The following is a 17,185-nucleotide window of genomic DNA, read 5'->3' on the forward strand; positions in this document are numbered from 1 at the left end:
CATTGCTTAGATAATTGGTTTCAGTGATTTATCTGAAAGACTCTTTATTTCCCCCAAGCATTCTCCATTCTGCCATAGTACCTTCCTAAAGTACAATGTGAGTCATTTTACTCCCTTTCTCAACCTGCAATGGCCATTTTTGTCGATAGAAAAAAAAAGTGCAACTCTTTAATATGCTTTGGTCATAAACAGCCTTTACCAGGTTTACAATAACAGGTAACATGTAACGGGAAGCCCTTGACACAATGATCAAGAGACCTGGAGTCACAGCTATGCAACTCACTAGCTATGAGATCTTGGACAGCGTTATGTAGCCACTAAGCCTCAGTATCCTTTGTAAAATGGGAACAGTAATAGTATCTAATTCATTGGGCTCATGTGAAAATTAAATGAGAGTAAATGAACAATATTTCCCACTTCTCTCATATGTCACTCTAGTATATTTTCTGTTTCTCACATCTATCATTCATTGTCATAGCTTTGCCTCTGTTTTCCCAGCTACATATGCCTCTCCCATGCCAAAACCCTCTACCCATTTTCCATGAGCAAAACTTTTCTCAGAATTCAAGACCTGGTTTGAATACCACGTCCTCTAACAGTGCATCCCTTGGCTCTTCCTCCATCAAAATATATACCCCTTTATTATCCTCCACTTGTGTGTCTCTGTTATCCCTTCATTCTCCCTGATATTACAATTTGTAATTCACATATTTGACTCTCTTTTCTACTGGATTATATATTATCTAAGGATCATTTCACTTTTCTTTCACTCCTAGGACCTACCAGAATGGTTTACACACAAAGAAAGCACTCCATTTGGCTGTAATTATTCATTAAAATTTACTTACTTCAAAATTTCAGTCCTCCTGTAATTGAGTTCTCTTCTTTTGATGTCATAATATAGAATATATAAAAATATTCACTATCCAAAGTCTAAATATTAATTTTTACTTAAAAAATATTTTCCCTATACTCCTATAGCATAGTAGAAAAATCCCACTGGTAATTTGGTTTCCATGGCATAATATGATAAAAAAATTATCTTAGAGATTGTTAGCTGAGTTTTTTAAAGCAAATTTATTTTATGATTATAAAAGTTATGTAAAAACATTATAAAATCTTGGAAAAGAGAGAAAAAGCACTGCATATCCTACCTGTCAAACATGAGCCTGTTCCCTAAGGCCTTGCTACTCAAAGTGTAGTCTGGGCCAGGAGTATCTGCATCGGTTAGAAGCTTGTTGAATATTTGGACTATCAGGTCCATCTCAAATCGATTTAACCAGAATATGATTGATTTACATAGTAATATCTGAAAAGCACTGCTCTAATACACTCCTTAGAGCTCAGCAGAGCATGACATTTACCAAGAGCTTTTACCAAGCATCTCCCTCCTTCCAATAAATACTGAGCACCTGCTATACGCCAAGTACTGTACTAGACACTGTGTTTTCATTTGCTAGATTTTTCCCAAGACTGACTCAGGAATATATGGAAAAAGTGTTGCCCTCCTTTTGAATTGTTTTCTCGGGCAAATCAAGTAACTGTAAATTTAAAAGCTGCCAATTTCAGAGAGGTGCAAATCATCTCATTCTGAAGTTGTTCTACTTCCTTTCAAGTTCTCACTTAGTAATGTTGCTAAGTCTCTAAAATTTGAGGCTTTTTTGCTTTTTTTTGAGATGGAGTCTCACTCTGTCACCAAGCTGGAGTGCAGTGGTGGATCTCAGCTCACTGCAACCTCCACCCCCCCGGGTTCAAGCGATTCTCCTGCCTCAGCCTCCTGAGTAGCTGGGGCTACAGGCATGCACCACCACACCCAGCTAATTTTTGTATTTTTAGTAGTGACGGGGTTTCACCATGTTTGCCAGGATGGTCTTGATCTCTTGACCTCATGAGCCATCCTTCTCGGCCTCCCAAAGTGCTGGGATTACAGACATGAGCCACTGCGCCCGGCCAAATTTGATGCTTTCTAAATATCACTCATTCCTTTCATTAACAGCTGAAAAATAACGGGAAAAAAAGGCACTAAAATTAACATTTCACAGTAGAGACTAAAGAATACATTGTGTTTGCCTTATACCGCTTCCATAAAGTTTTATGTTTGGAAATTTTAGGCTGAAGGGAAGCCCTGAAAGCTGTCACTTCAAAAATAAATCTTAAGATATTACTTCACAGAGTGATTTTTCTAGGAGAGTGGGTGGGAGGAAAAAGCCCAAAAACATTGTTGATGCAAACAGGTAGGTGACATATTACCAATATCCTGTGGTGTACTTAAAAACAAAGAATACCACGTTTATACTGAAGTACCCTTTAAGCATTGGGAGATATATTAAAAATATTACACACTTTCTTAACATACAAGTGATAATCCTCCAGACCAGACCAAACAAACAAAACAGAAAAACTGGGACTATTATGCAGCAAAGCAGGTTTAAATAAATGTTAATAGCCTGGAAAAGGAAAGATTGATAAGATGTCAAAAGGGGCCACTATGCAGCAGGAGTTATGTGTATGGAAAGGTGGTTTGGGGCTCAGGAGATAAGGTGGGACCACTTGGTGATTAATTGTTAGCTGACCTACAGATCTGTATATGAGCCTTCAGTCTTGTCTTAGCTCAGGCAACCGCCTTCTTTTCCCATAAGGTCCTCCTGAGTTACTGAGGACCTGCCTGACCTGGAGCCCTCCAGGACCCTACCATCAAGCCCTCTGGAACCCTACCATCAAGCCCTCCGGGTCCCTACCATCAGGTCCAGGGTGCTTTTCTTGATTTGTCTGTTTGCCACGATGTCCCTGTGATTTTCATGTGCAAAGTCCTCAGATCAGCAGAGACCTCGTAGTTTTCCGTCACGGAGAAGTACCATTTGAAGGAGTAGGGAACACTGCAGAAAGCAGGAAAATGGGTTTGTATGCCTACGAGCCTCCATACCAGCGAGACTCTTTCCAAAATGGGATTTCCAATAGTGCCACCACATTCAGCTCCCTGAATGCTTCCAGACTTTCATTTCATCTTCTAAAGGGAATTATGTCAGCAACCCTCCCTGCCTGGTGGGGGTACTGTGAAGAGCAAATGGGACAAGGAATTTGAAAGAAAGTTCCAAACAACGGGACAATACAAATATGTTTCATTATTGCCTCCTCTGTAAAATGGGAATAACTGCACAGAACTGCTGCGTAGTGATGTGTAGGTGAAGCTTAATTATGTAATGCCTGAAACACAAACCATCCTAGATGTTGTCATCCAAATATGAGATACAGCACCTTTCTGGGCCTCTTACCTATCATATTTCTGCTGCTTCTGTGGTTTACGGAAATTGTAACCCTTTCCGTGTGTGTATGGGTGTGTGTGCGCGCGTGTCTGAAAGAAGGAAGGAAGGAAACATTTGCGGCCGCGGTGAACATCTGAGTGCTGACTGTGTGAGGGGCTGGAGGAAAGAGGACCTATCTGAGGACCGACTGGCCGAAGCCTGCAAGTTTCCACAAATGCAGTCGCTGCCGCGGCGTCTGTCTACACATACACACAGGAAGGCAAGAGTAACGGAGGGAGGAGACTGGGGAGCAGGGAAGGCGTGGGAGCGGGACAGAGGGGCAGCCCGGAGGGCGCTGGCCAATCGGAGCGCGCTCCGCCAGCGGCCAATCACGGGCCGCCTAGCCCGGCAAATCTGCCCGGCAGTGCGGGGAGGGGCTGCTGGGAGTCCGGGTGCCGCCGGCTGCACTTCTGTGTGTCTTTCAGGAAGCCACAGGGCAGGTGGCGTCTGTGCAGAGAAGTGGGGGAGTGAGTAGCAGGCAGGCCCAGCTTGTGTACCAGCCCAGTGACATATATAGAAACATAAATCAGGCTAGAGCCGGCGCGCCCGGGCGCGCACCTGTGTATGGACCCGCAGGCATGTCTGTACACTGGGTGGGCACCTGTCTTGTGAGTGGCTCCGGGTGTGGCTGCTCCTCGGACTTTCAGTTTATGTAAGATTTATCTCTGGGGGCCTACCTTCCCCCATCTCCAGAGGGGAACGTAAGAAGTTTAACGGAGCTGGGACTGAGCAGATTAAGGGAGTGGAGCGGAGGCTGGGCCGGAGAGAGTGGGGACTGCGAGTGCTAGTGGGTAAGGATCCATCTGTTTGCCCCGTCCCCCAGCCAGAAAGGCATTTTGGAAAGACTGGCGTGGCAAGCGTCGCCCTGAAACGTCCACAGAGCCCAAGGAGTGATGATCACTGAGTGAGTGGCACTGGGCTGAGACTGGCCAGTTTGTTAACAACAGGGATGCTAGCAGTTAGGAAGGCCAGGAGGAAACTCAGGATGGGGACCATCTGCTCCCCCAACCCCAGCGGGACAAAGACATCATCGGAGGTCTGCAATGCCGACTGGATGGCCTCGCTCCCCCCTCACCTCCACAACCTCCCCCTTTCCAATCTGGCAATCCCAGGTATTCGTCTATTCCTACTTGTTCCCACTGTGTTTAATTCTGCCATTTTAGTGTTGTTAAGGGGTTGGGTTGCTTTTCTATTGTGCTGAGAAATTAATTGTCAGTGACCCCTTTTTATTTCCAAACCAAAAACTTAACACTGAAGCAGCTGCTTTAAAGAGATTGCAGTACACTGCATCATTGGTAAAAGGACTCATGAAAACAGAAGCATCATTGTTTTTGTTTGTGGTTTTTTTTGTTTGTTTGTTTGCTTATATTTGCTAGCCCCATTCTAAGAATATTAGCCTTCTTACTGTTGTTATGTGTATGTGAGGGGTGCATTGATTTAAATCACTTGAAGGGGAAATCAAAGGCAATGAATTAAAAGTCACAAACAATTTAGATCTGGATCAAAATTAAAACTGAAAAATATTTTATTTCTCATTTATCTGACCTTGTGTATTGGAAAAACAAAAAATGGATAAGCATTAGAGAATAGGTTCAGAATCAGAACTGAGTATAAAGACACATTTTTGTTGTTAGAAAGCCAGAATAGAGAATGCAGACTCTCATCACAGGCAGTCATTAGGTGTGATGAGGTGGTGGTGTTCGAAGCTTTGTCTCTGTATGTATGTATGTATACAGGTGTCTGCCTGACTGATTTAGAACTGCAGCCTTGAAAAGCACTTCTGCTCCAGCCACTGTCTCTCTGCGGGGGGTTTTATGCCTTGACATCATTTGTTAAATGTGTCTGTCCTCTTCCTTCCACTCAGAAGGTGGTTATTGTATGGTTTCTAGGGAAGGATATTTGTACAGTGAGTTTGGCCTGGTGTGCTGAGCAAGTCCTACAAATGCCGATACTGGAAAGCACTCCTAGAAGCAGGGGATGGACTACTGCCAATCCTTTCTTTCACTCAGAGACATAACAATTGAAGTTCACCCACAGACTACCAGACAAACTCCCAAGTATTCCCTAGACCCGTCTGGGTTTTTTTTGAGGTTTGGTTGGTTTTTTTGTTTGTTTGTTTTTGGTGGCTGAAAATCTGACCTCATGCAACTCCCGATCTTTGCTTTCTGTGCATGAGGAAGAGCAGTGCTGGCTTCAAATGCAGGCTTTTCTTTACTCACCTCCTCTTTTGGGTGTCTTCCAGGTTCATTGTCCTCATAGGCCCCGGTTGCTTTTGAGCAAGGAGAGGGCTGCGAAATTTCTTTATAGTTATGATCATGTATGTTTTATCAGCCATTGACTACAGTTCCTTGGGAAATGCCAGATGGGCATGCTTCAAAACAGGTCTTTTCCATGTTTAATTGGCGCCTGTGGAGTTGTCACTGAAATGATGCACGGGCCACTTTTAACATTAGTCATTTGCCTTCAGGCCTTCTGATGGAATTATTTTGTTGAGTGATATGGCAGGTAATATGTGTTTGCAAACAGAATGGCATCTTAGGCAGGCCCTAAATGGCTGTGTCATTCAGGGCATGTCCGGGGTAGGTTGGGGCTTCCTCCTTCCTTGTACTTTGGCTCAAACCATAACTCCAGCTCTGCTAGTAGGTTGGCTGTGTACTCTGACCCCGTGACTGTAGAAAGGAGTTGGGCATTTGTTCTGTGAGCCATAGGATATCTCACAGTTACTAGAATTGCTTGGGTAGCGGGGGAGCAAATAGCTGGTGCCAGCTGCTGAAACTGGAAATTATATGATTAGCCACCATGGAGATCACGCGAATTCTTTCACCCTGCTTTGTGAAGTCCGGTCCTGCTAAGGAAAAAGAAAAAAAAAATGGCTTTGACTCCTCAAAAGATGCTGAATTCACTGCTGTGAAATGCCGTTTCCTCAGCAGTGGAAGGGACATTAAGTGTATGTATGTGTAGGCTCAAGACAGGAAAATTACATATTAAATGCTAGCCATTCATGGACTTCCCCTACTAGTTCTCTTTCCTCTACCTCGAGCTTCATACTCACCAGATAAAGGCTAGCAGTCAAGTCAAATTCTACCAATCCTTGCTGAGAAATCCTGAAATATAGTAGGCATTTGGGAACTGGGGGCCATCATCGTCCCCCTACTTCCTCTTTAACTCTTCCCTCTTATCATCATCTGCATCATAATAGCTATTATGTACTGAGCACTACCACGCAGGACCCACTGGCATACATTACCTCCAGTCCTCATAACTCCATGAAGTAGGTATTAACATCCTCACTTTAGAGTTAAGAAAATTATTGTTCAAAGAGGTTAAGTAATTTTCTCAAGATCACACAAATAGTAAGTGGTAGATGTTGTATTTAAGCCCCTGTGTAGCTGCAAAACCCAGGCACTGTCTCTGTGCCCCTGAGGGGTCCTTGGGAATGGCAGAGCAGTGGGTGTAATCCTTGACTGAAAGCCAGTTTCTTCAAACCATCCTCTGCAGTGAATGAAAGAATTTTTAAAAGCGAGTGGTATTTGTCTAAGTGATTATCACTTTGAATATATAGGTAGATACATACATATTATATGCACATACACTTGTGTACATATATACATATTATATATACATATGCCTGTTTAGAATTGAAACCCAGTAAGTTTTAAATTCAATTTTAGTGCTTCAACCTGTTGTGTGCGTGCGCACCCACATGCCCAATCTGGGGCATCTATAGGACTGGGTCAGATCTATCAGGATGGCGATGAGGCGGGGGACATGGGAAAGGGCAGGGAAAAGGCAAGCCTTCTGGCAACAATAGCAGAAATGAGATGGAGTAAACTATGCCACGTTTGAGTGCACCTGCTGCCTTTGCCTAAGTCATGATGGGAGAGAACATGTGTGAATGTGCACCTCTCAACAGAGCCTTGATGTATTATTTTACTTCCGCAACTGTTAAGAACACCTGTTAATGGCCAATACCACCAAACGTATTAAAATATCTTGGAGAAGAACCTCAAAATAATTCTCATTGCTAACTGTATAGAATCATTTGATGTCTGAAGGATAAAGGATCCAGACATCATAAAAGACAGATTTTTAAATTAAAGCTTTAAACTCTACAAACATTTTCACTGATTTTTGTAAAAGCATGATATTCTCTGTGGACAAATGGACTAATGGGAAGACATTTCTCTATAATGTATACTGCTTTTCAATGAATTTTTTCTCTGTACATTTTAATGCTATTTCATTTTTTAAAAAACACTTTCTTTCTTATTAAAGGTAAACTACTTGGTTTACATTTTGGGAAGGTTCTATTGGGAAGAGCGTTGAACTTAAGGGTTGCAAAATTTATTGTTGATTCTTGCTGTGTAATATTGAAGAAGTATCTAAATTTCTCAGGACATAGTTTCTTTATTTGTAATTAAGATATTGGGTTAAATGAAATATAGAGTCCTTTCCAGATTAAAAATTATGTGATTAATTTGAGGGTTTTTTTTTTGTTTTATTTTGTTGCCTGTTCTTTGTCCAATGTAGAAAGAGCTGGAAGGAATGATTGGGTCATTTTAGGTCTAAAGCCTATTTCTTTTATGCCTCTTCAAAACAAGAAAATGTATAAACAAGGTTTCACAATTGCCAGAATGAAGCAGGTCTATTCACTTTAGCCTCTTAAAAGGGGCTGTAGATTACTTGATGTAAATGAACTTTTACCTCACCAGACCCTAAGTGCACTTTAAGAAACCTCCATAGAGATATTTATATATATATGTATATATGTACCTTCATCGTACATAGTTTTTTAAAAAAGAACTAATTAGAATAAATTTTAAACCAGAGATATAAATACCATGTTACAGAAGCACACAGAATGGAAAGATTAATTCCACCTTCTGAGAATTAGTAACTACCTTGTTGAGAAAATAGCATTTGATCTAGAATTTGAGGAATGGTCAAGACTTCAAGGGATATGGGTTGAGGGTCAGGGTTGGGAAGGAGGCTTTCCAGGTGGAATGGGGGTATATGGGAGTAAATGGGGGTATATGAGGGAAATGGCTAGAGGACACCCTCTCTGGTCCCTCCATATCCCTGTTATAGTTTCTTTGTCATAGTACTTCTCAACACATTGTTATTTTTAAGTGTATGTTTTTCCCATGTGAACAACTTGCTGACAGAAAATATCTTATTTTCCTTTATAATCCTGAATCGCAGTAGAAGGTAGCAGTGCAGTCATTGGTGACAGTTGAGTGAATAATTGAAAGTATGGAAAGTATGGAGTAAGAATGCTAGAAACATGGTTTGCAGCCACCATCGTTTTTCATTGTGATCAGAGCTGAATAGATTGGTTAAGTTCAGCTTTCACAAATAGCCACATGAAACCATATGAAGATTTTCCAATCCATTTCTTGTTATTGCACATAATATTCCTGAAGATTAGGCTTGATAAGGCTCATCACTAAGCCCCATTAGAAATGAAAATTTTGAGGCTGAAAATGGTCACAAGAGTCAGAAGCAGAGCCCTGGTGTAACTTCTTTTCTAGGAGCGATTCTTTCACCCAACATCCCTCCTGCCTTCCTTCTTCCCTTGTCAAATTAGAGCTTTTCATCTTTGCTGCCTGGCTGCTGCCTCTCCAAGATCTCATTTCTTGTTCCCCTCTTTGCTTTCTTTCCACTGACCTGACCTGGTCCCCAGCCTTCCCTTGGCAGGGTCAACCCTTCCACAGGTGCTCCTCACTGCTCTCCGATTCCCAGACGATTCTCTGTTCTCATGTTGTTAGTGATCATTCCCTTCTTTTCTTTTCTACCTTTCTGGAATCCTATCCTTTTCCTAGCAGTTTTGCCCTTGAGTACTTAGTGATTTCTATAGGTCTTCCTCCTGTGGCCCCACACCCTCTTCCCACATGTGTGACATGGAGACAAAATCCCTTAGTGGAGCAGGATGGAGTCATTACTCAGATCTTGCTTCTGAAAGTTGAACCAGATTTGGCATATCTAAAAGAGATTTGGAGACCACCCCAAAAGAGCACAAAATAAATTGTGTAACAAGAAGTTTTGGTTGGCTCTACTTTGAGGATAGTATGAACCGTGAGTTGGCCCTAAAACAAATCCATTTTCCTACAGGATTTGAGGTTGTGGGAAACCAAGGACCAAGCTGAATCTACCAAGGCTGACTCAATCATGAAAAAAAAATCATACAAGACCAAAATTGTCTCTTAAATGAGGATCGTTTATTTTTGTTTTGTTTCACTTTTTCCCCCCTCTGGGTGGCCATGGTGAAAAATAAAAAGACGCTATGACTGTGGTGGTTCCATTAGTAGGTTTCACTCTTAAAAAGGCTCATCATTTCTCTAGCCATCTCTCCTCTTGCAAATCACAAAAGCCACAAAGAATTCCAGAATCACACATGTCTATAAAAAGAAAGATCATGGATTGGTTAAGAGTATGAATACAACAGCCAGACTATCTGGATTTAAATACTGACTCTGCCCTTTACAAGCAGTGTGACTTTGGAGAAATTACTTAACCTCTCTGTGCCTCAGTGTCCTTCTCTGTAACACAGGTAATCTATGCACCACCTCATTTTCTTAGTGTGAGAAATAAATTAATTCATATAGTATGCTTTCTATCACAAAATAAGCACTATATAATAATAACAATTGTTATTATGTATCATTTAAAAAAAATCAACCGGAACATTCATTTATTGAAAGCCTGTGCCTGGAATGGACAACAAAAAAGAGGTGTAAAATGCAGTTTATACCCTCAGGTAATTTACAATCTAGTTAAGGAGCTGACTGTCCAATTAAACTGTCTAACTCAGTGTTCTCTGTCTGATCAGATTAGGGTAACTTGAATGGTTACCCTGCAAAGGAGGCTTTAAAGTTAAGGGAAGGATACACGGAGGGTTGCCCAGGATGTGAGTGCCAAGGGTGTCTTAGATGCAATAGGGGGTGGCTGATCAAGACAGCCAGAAAACTTTCTTTAGTTATTTACTCTGTCCTGTCCCATCCCAAATTCAGCTGTCAGACTTTGTCATCCCCAGACATCCAGAGCCTTTGGGAAAAACTCAGCCCTCTGTGACAGAAACATGTTGTTAACTTTTTTCTGCTCTCCTCATTTCCTCATCACTTGCCCTCCTAATCCAGTCATTTTGTTCCTAGCTCGAGAGTGGGAATGTTACAAAATGCTTTCCTTTGAACAAATCCTTAAACATGTTTTATAATTCCTTCCCCCAGCTATTGGAATAATAGCTTCATCATCCCTCCAAACACATACATCACCCACACATGCAACACACATGCACCATCCATTACCCAACACACACACATGCACAGATACTTAGCTATGACGTTAGCCTCAGCCTCAACCTCCACTGGGCCCAAATCTCAATACCTGCTATCGTTCACCCATCATAAATGTCTTGCAAAACATGCCCACTGACACTTCAGACCCTTGGAGTGTGCTGCTTCCACCTGCAAGCTCCTCTCTCAGACATGTTTCTGAAGCTGAGGGGTTGGTTTCTAACACGTGATCTGACCTGACCTCCACTAGATTGACAGGTAGCTTCTACATCTCTCTCCTGCCTCTAGGAACTTAGGAGCACAGGCACACTAAAGGTAATGCTAGTGAAGTGCTTTAGCGTCCTGCAACTTTGCCTCTGGGAAAATCGCAAACCACTTTGCCAATGCTGACTAGCCCCAATTAGAGTTTCAAACCAGGCCTGCAGAGGAGGGATTATTTGTAGACATTGTAATAGGTGGGTGTGTTTGTGTGTGTGAAAAGAATTTGAACACGCATCAAGAACCAAATTTAGGTGGAGGAGATCTGTGACTAAATTTATTTTAGTATTTACATTTGTGGTTAAGCAGGAGTCCTTCCACCTTCTCTCTTGTGTTGTTAAACATCGATAGGAATTTGGATTATATTACTGAACACTGTGAGGATCAAAGTACATGGGAGGATTATATTAGTAGGTCTCTAGGTAACTTCAAGATAAAACAGGTTGAGCTACAGAGGTCTGCATTGCTCTAAGGGGCATGCCTAGGTTATATAATCTATGAAACACAGGCAGTCTTTTGTGGATTCATTGTCTACTAAGCAGCTAAAATTTTCTAAGAAAATAACAGGTTGGGGTTTTTTTGTTAATGTCCAATTACTCTAGCACTGTCAGCTGTAAAGTATCATTTCTTCTTAGAGAATGTTCTATCAGTATTTTTATTTCTGTTCAGACCTGACAAGATGAAAATAAGGGAAAAAATAGTACACATTTTTGTGCTATAATGCAAATGTCTTGGAGTGTGGCAGCAGTCTGCAGTAGTGGTGGAACTGAAAAATGCCTAGGCCCTGTCAGACTGAGATGAATATTTTATGAACATGTATGATTTGGAGGCTTATATATGAAAAGCATTATTTTTAAAGTGTGATTGAAACCAGATACACCCCTCCCCAAATAAATGCCAAACAGAGAAAGGTGAAAACAGCATTCTCGTCCACCCTCCCCAGGTTCGAGTTTAGGTGATCATCTTGGCAGTAGGTGTCCATATGGATCCTCACAAGAATTATATGAGTGTGTTGTGTTAATTTGGCTAAAAATATATGTCAGTGCCTGCATACTCCTTTTGCTTCTTTTGGTTCTCATTGCCTATATTTAAAAAATTGTATTCATTTAAAGGAAAATCATTAACTCAAAAGGTAGTTACTGAATGCCCTTTTGTGCCAGGTACTGTGTTAAATCGGGTGATCACACAGATTTGTAAGGTTCTTCTCCCTGCTCTTCCTGAAAATATGACCTTAGAAGAAAGCCAAAATTCAAACATGATAGAGAAAATGTATGGGGTCTGTAACACTCAGAAAACCAATACCCAATTCTGTTACTGGCAGTAGGAGGAAAGCTTGGTAGGTTGGACTTCCAAGAGCACCCTTGGGTTGAAATATAAATAGCGAGGAGTAGAAAGCCAGGTGTCCCAGTGCAGAGGGACTGAGGAGTCAGACAGCATGGTGACCTTGGGCAAAGCCAAGCAGTCTGGTGTGGTTAGAGCATGGATTTTATTTAAAGAAAGGAATAGATATGAGGCTGGGAAAGTAGGCAAGAACTAGATCCTAATGAGCCTTATATGCCCATGCCAAGATTGAATGTCATCCTGATGGCAAAAAGCAGCCATTGAAAGAGTTGGTCAGAAATGGGTGGAAAGTCCCCCCTAAAATAACTGCATAAGAGTGAAGTGAAACAAAATGACCCAGCAGTTATTAGGGATACTGTGGGTTAAGATGAGAAACTCATTGTTTCTTTCACTCTATTCAACACTTGTATAATTTTCTTCCATATACTGGGCTCTCTCCTAGGCACTGGTGATTCAGTGATGATCAATACAGACATGGTCCTTGCCTTCAAAGAGCTGACAGTATAGTTGGAAAAATGGACATTTAATCAAGCAGTTATAACACAATATGCTATATAGGATGACTGGAGAGGTATACATTACTGCTGGAAGAAGCATATAGCAAGGGCATCTTAACAAGACTAGGGAGGCCTCCTGGAGGAAGTTATGAATAAACTAAACCCTGAAAAATACACAGAAATTAGCCCTCAGGATAAGATAAACACAGTAAGGATGCTCTAGAAGGGGAAATAAAATGAGTGAGGATCTTGAAGAGAGGGAATGGCCCATTTAACAAACCAAAATAGTTTATTATGGTTGTACTGTGGGTTGCAAGGAGGAGACTGTCAGGGAGTAAAGTGGCAACATACTTAGAGGTCTTAAAAGCCATGTTAGGCCGGGCGTGGTGGCTCATGCCTGTAATCCCAGCAATTTGGGAGGCCAAGGCAGGCAGATCACAAGGTCAAGAGATCGAGACCGGCCTGGCCAACATGGTGAAACTCCATCTCTACTAAAAATACAAAAATTAGCTGGGCATGGTGGCATGCACCTGTAGTCCCAGCTACTCGGGAGGCTGAGACAGGAGAATCGCTTGAACCTGGGAGGCAGAGGTTGCAATCAGCTGAGATTGCGCCATTGCACTCCAGACTGGTGACAGAGTGAGACTCCATCTAAAAAAAAAAAAAAAAGAAAAGGCATGTTAAAGTTATCTTACTTCGGGCTGGGCACAGTGGCTCATGCCTGTAATACCAGCACTTTGGAAAGCCGAGGCTGGTGGATCACTTGAGGTCAGGAGTTTGAGACTAGCCTGGCCAACATGGTGAAACCCCATCTCTACTAAAAATACAAAAATTAGCCAGGCATGGTGGCGGGCGTCTGTAATCCCAGCTACCTGGGAGACTGAGGCAGGAGAATCACTTGAACCCAGGAGGCGGAGGTTGCAGAGAGCCAAGACCATGCCACTGCACTCCAGCCTGGGCGACGGAACAAAACTCCGTCTTAAAAAAAAAAAAAAAAAGTTAACTAACTTTACCTGAACAGGAGTGGGAAGGGTTTTAAGCATGCAAATCACAAGGTCAACTTTGTGTTTTGGAAAGATCACTCTCGCTGCAGCACAAAGTATATGGGAACTAGGAAGTACTGTAACCAAGGGGACCAATTAGGTTGCTGATGAGGTCATCCAAGTGGGAGGCGACCCTGACCTGAGGAGGAGGGTGACAGCATGGACAAAGAAAAAGAGAAAGTGTCAGCAGGACTTGGCGATTAATTGGGGGGCAAAAGAGAAGGTGCAAGGGGCTTGGGTGAGAGAGAGGAAGTTAGTGGCATTCTCAGGAATATGGATAAAGGAGAAGGAGCAGGTTTAGAGGTGGTGGAAGGAAGCAGGTGCTTAGTCTGGGGCATGCTGAATTTGAGGCACCTGTGGGACATTTCAGAATTGGGAGAAGGGCACAGGTGGGACACAGTGGAGATGGTTTCAGAGCTAAATCTTCACATTTCACAATTTGCCCAACCTTCTACCCTCACTCACAGCTACTATTATATCCAATATCAGATGGTTTGAATTTAAAGCTGATATCCTCATTTTTTAGATTATATATTTTAGATTTGAACTAAGATTGTACTTCTTTTAGAAAATTTGTTGAGTTTCTATTCCCAGAGAGGTGCCCCCTCGTGTTTGTCTAGTGTCCAGTGTTCTGCCTGTTCTGTATGAATTCTCTCTTGGCAGCTTGGGCATGAGTGTAGGAGTTAGCTTGTGTATACTATACCATAAACCAGCTGTGAAATGGAAACTTTTAGTTGCTTTACCACAATCATCAAACACAATTTATTTCATACATGGACATCTCAGGTTGCACCAATAAGCTCAAAAAAAGCAGGAGAATTTTGCAGTAGAATAGTTCATTTAATGTAACTTTTTCTCCTACCCTAAACATTTTTCTGGTTTCTCCTAAAGCTTATTATTGTTCTTTCTTTTGTGTTTACAAAAAGGTTGTTAAAGCAAATATGGTTATCTCAGAGCTGAGAAGGCTTATTGGGGAATGACCAAGTGCCCCTTGCAAGGGGTTACTTCACAAAAAGATGATGCCATCTATTTGGAGACAGAGCAGGTTGCATGGTAGCAGAATAGAAGAAGAATTTCTTGTGAATGAATTATCTACAGTATCTTATTTGGAGTAGGGATTGGGGTCTATTGGACAATTGAAGAAGAGAAAATCTTTCAAAAGAGAATAGGTACCCCTCCCCATGTAGAGGGCTTTAAAATGCTCCCCCCTGCAACATGGGATTGAAAACCCTTTGGCTCACATAAATCATAGGACGTTGGAGCTAACTTGGGGAATACCTTGGGCAATGGAATGCTCATTGTGCCTTGCAGAGCAGGGAAGGTTTAGTACCCTTTGGTGCCCCTCTGGCAATCTCAGGTTAAGGGGTGGAGACTGTTGGGGAGAAACTTCAACTAGAGAAGGTCTGGTTGCATTTGTTTCACACATAGATACTTCATTTGAAAGTATTGCAGGTCTAAAAAGTACCCTGTAAACCTCTGATTTACTTCAATTATCTCTGAGCTCATCCAGCCAGTTGCAGGGGTAGACCAAGACAGACTTTTTTAATTCCCAGGCTGTCTCTCCTCAGACAGTGAGATGCATCTTGGCTTCTCAGCACATAAAAAAGAATAAGTTGATCAACATCCTCTGCTTCCAAGTATTCTGCCTTAAACAGTTGCTTTATTGCATTGTGGATAATTATGAATTTAATAGGCGACTGATTAAAAATTAAATTGGCCACATGGCTCTCAGATTTTGCAGGCAGTTTGATGGTTATTATGAATACTCTCCCACATGCCTCATGGAAAATAAACAAGTATGATATGTTGAGAAGAAGGTTTAAAGATGTTATCTTTGGTTCAAGGGACTACTAAGTGGCCCCCCTCACTTGGAATCTTGGACTCATAATGACTAATTTTGTATACCCTAAAGATGCCTCAGCCTTTCTCTACTTGTTAATATGGAGTCAAGCTCTCTACAGATGTCGCATTTTTCTCAAGGACCTAATTCAGAAGTGTGAGATTGGTGGCTCCAAAGAGATATTATTAGAATATAATTTATGCAGGCATAAGTTGCAGGAAATCTCTCTGGTACCTTTCTTTTAAAATTGTTCAATGTAATATTTTATTATAGTTGTTCCTTTAGTCATCCTTTCTGGTTAATTTTGTCCTCTATGTTTTCTGACACATTCCTCTTCATTGACCCAGATAACTCAAGCTAGAAGGAAAAAGGGAGATAAATGGAGCTAGGAAACAGGTGCAAGGGGTGAAAAGGAGCAGAGAGTGAACCCTACCTGTTTAATGTTGGATGGACCAAATAGAAGTTTGGGAAAGGATCAGGAGAGCTAGGCCTACCAGCCTTAGGCAACTCTCTAAGCATCTGTTCATTCAAGTATCCATGCTTGTATTTATTCTGTATAGATGCATTTAGTACCTACTAAATTCCAGAAACTAATTTTGGAGATATAAGCATGAAGTTGACATGATCCTGCCCTGAAAGACTTTCACTTAGGTGGCAGAGACAGATGTGGAGATAAATAGCACTCAATGTCCTAAGTTCATCAAATATCAACTCACTGCCATGGAATCACAGAGGAAAGAACAGGTCAGTCTCCTTGGTAGAGTCAGGTGAGCTCACAGACTAATGATGGTAATTAAAATGGAAAGGCAAGGGACAATAAGATTGTCCCCAAGGACTCTAAGGGTTTTTTGTTTTCTTAGACAAGTCTTTTGCTATATTCAATGACCATAAGGCGTACTTATATGTATTAATAACTTTGTAAATTAATATATTCTTAACTCAGGCCTCAAATATTTTAACATGCACAATTATTATCTGTTCATATTAAATTTATTGTAATATTTGTATAGATTAAATACCTGAATTGGAATACAAGATGTTTTTCTATGAAAGCCACCCTAAATATCTTCAGCATTTAAGAACACATGTTCATCCCTCTGTTCTTTATGGGTTTTTTTCTTTCTTTCTTTCTTTCTTTCTTTTTTTTTTTTTTTTTTTTTTTGAGACAGGGTCTTGCTCTGTCACCCAAGCTGGAGTACAGTGACATGACCATGGCTCACTGAAGCCTCAACCTCCTGGCTCAAGCAGTTCTCCATCTCAGCCTCCTGAGTAGATGAGACTACAGGCACATGCCATCACACCTGGCTAATTTTTTTTTATTTCTAATAGAGACCAGGTCAGGCTGGTCTCAAACTCCTGAGCTCAAGCGATCCTCTCGCAATGACCTCCCAAAGTGCTGGGATTACAGGCATGAGCCACTGTGCCCAGCCTTTTCTTATATCTTTTATCCTCTCTCTCTCTTTGTTATTCACACAGGAGGCACTATGAAAAAGTAGTTCAGAGTGTAGGTTGTAGGCTCAAATCCTAGCTACTATTAATAGTTGCATGACCTTGAGTAAAAAGCTTTACCCCTCTGTCTCTTAGTTTTTTCATCTGTAAAATTGAGATAATT

General features: G+C 41.5%; 1 protein-coding gene across 2 annotated transcripts in view; it reads left to right on the forward strand.

The window, feature by feature from the left end:
• The first annotated feature begins 3,658 nt into the window (after positions 1 to 3,658).
• PLCXD2 (phosphatidylinositol specific phospholipase C X domain containing 2) overlaps positions 3,659 to 17,185 on the forward strand; it is a 52,308-nt gene continuing 38,781 nt past the window's right edge. For both annotated transcript variants that reach the window (XM_057301858.2, XM_057301857.2), the window contains exon 1: positions 3,659 to 4,414. In XM_057301858.2, coding sequence (XP_057157841.1) covers positions 4,252 to 4,414 — 163 coding nt within the window. In that variant the 5' untranslated portion in view covers positions 3,659 to 4,251. The remainder of the gene's footprint in view (positions 4,415 to 17,185) is intronic.

This window comes from Pan paniscus, chromosome 2 (genome assembly GCF_029289425.2).
Source record: "Pan paniscus chromosome 2, NHGRI_mPanPan1-v2.0_pri, whole genome shotgun sequence".
Lineage (NCBI taxonomy): Eukaryota > Metazoa > Chordata > Mammalia > Primates > Hominidae > Pan > Pan paniscus.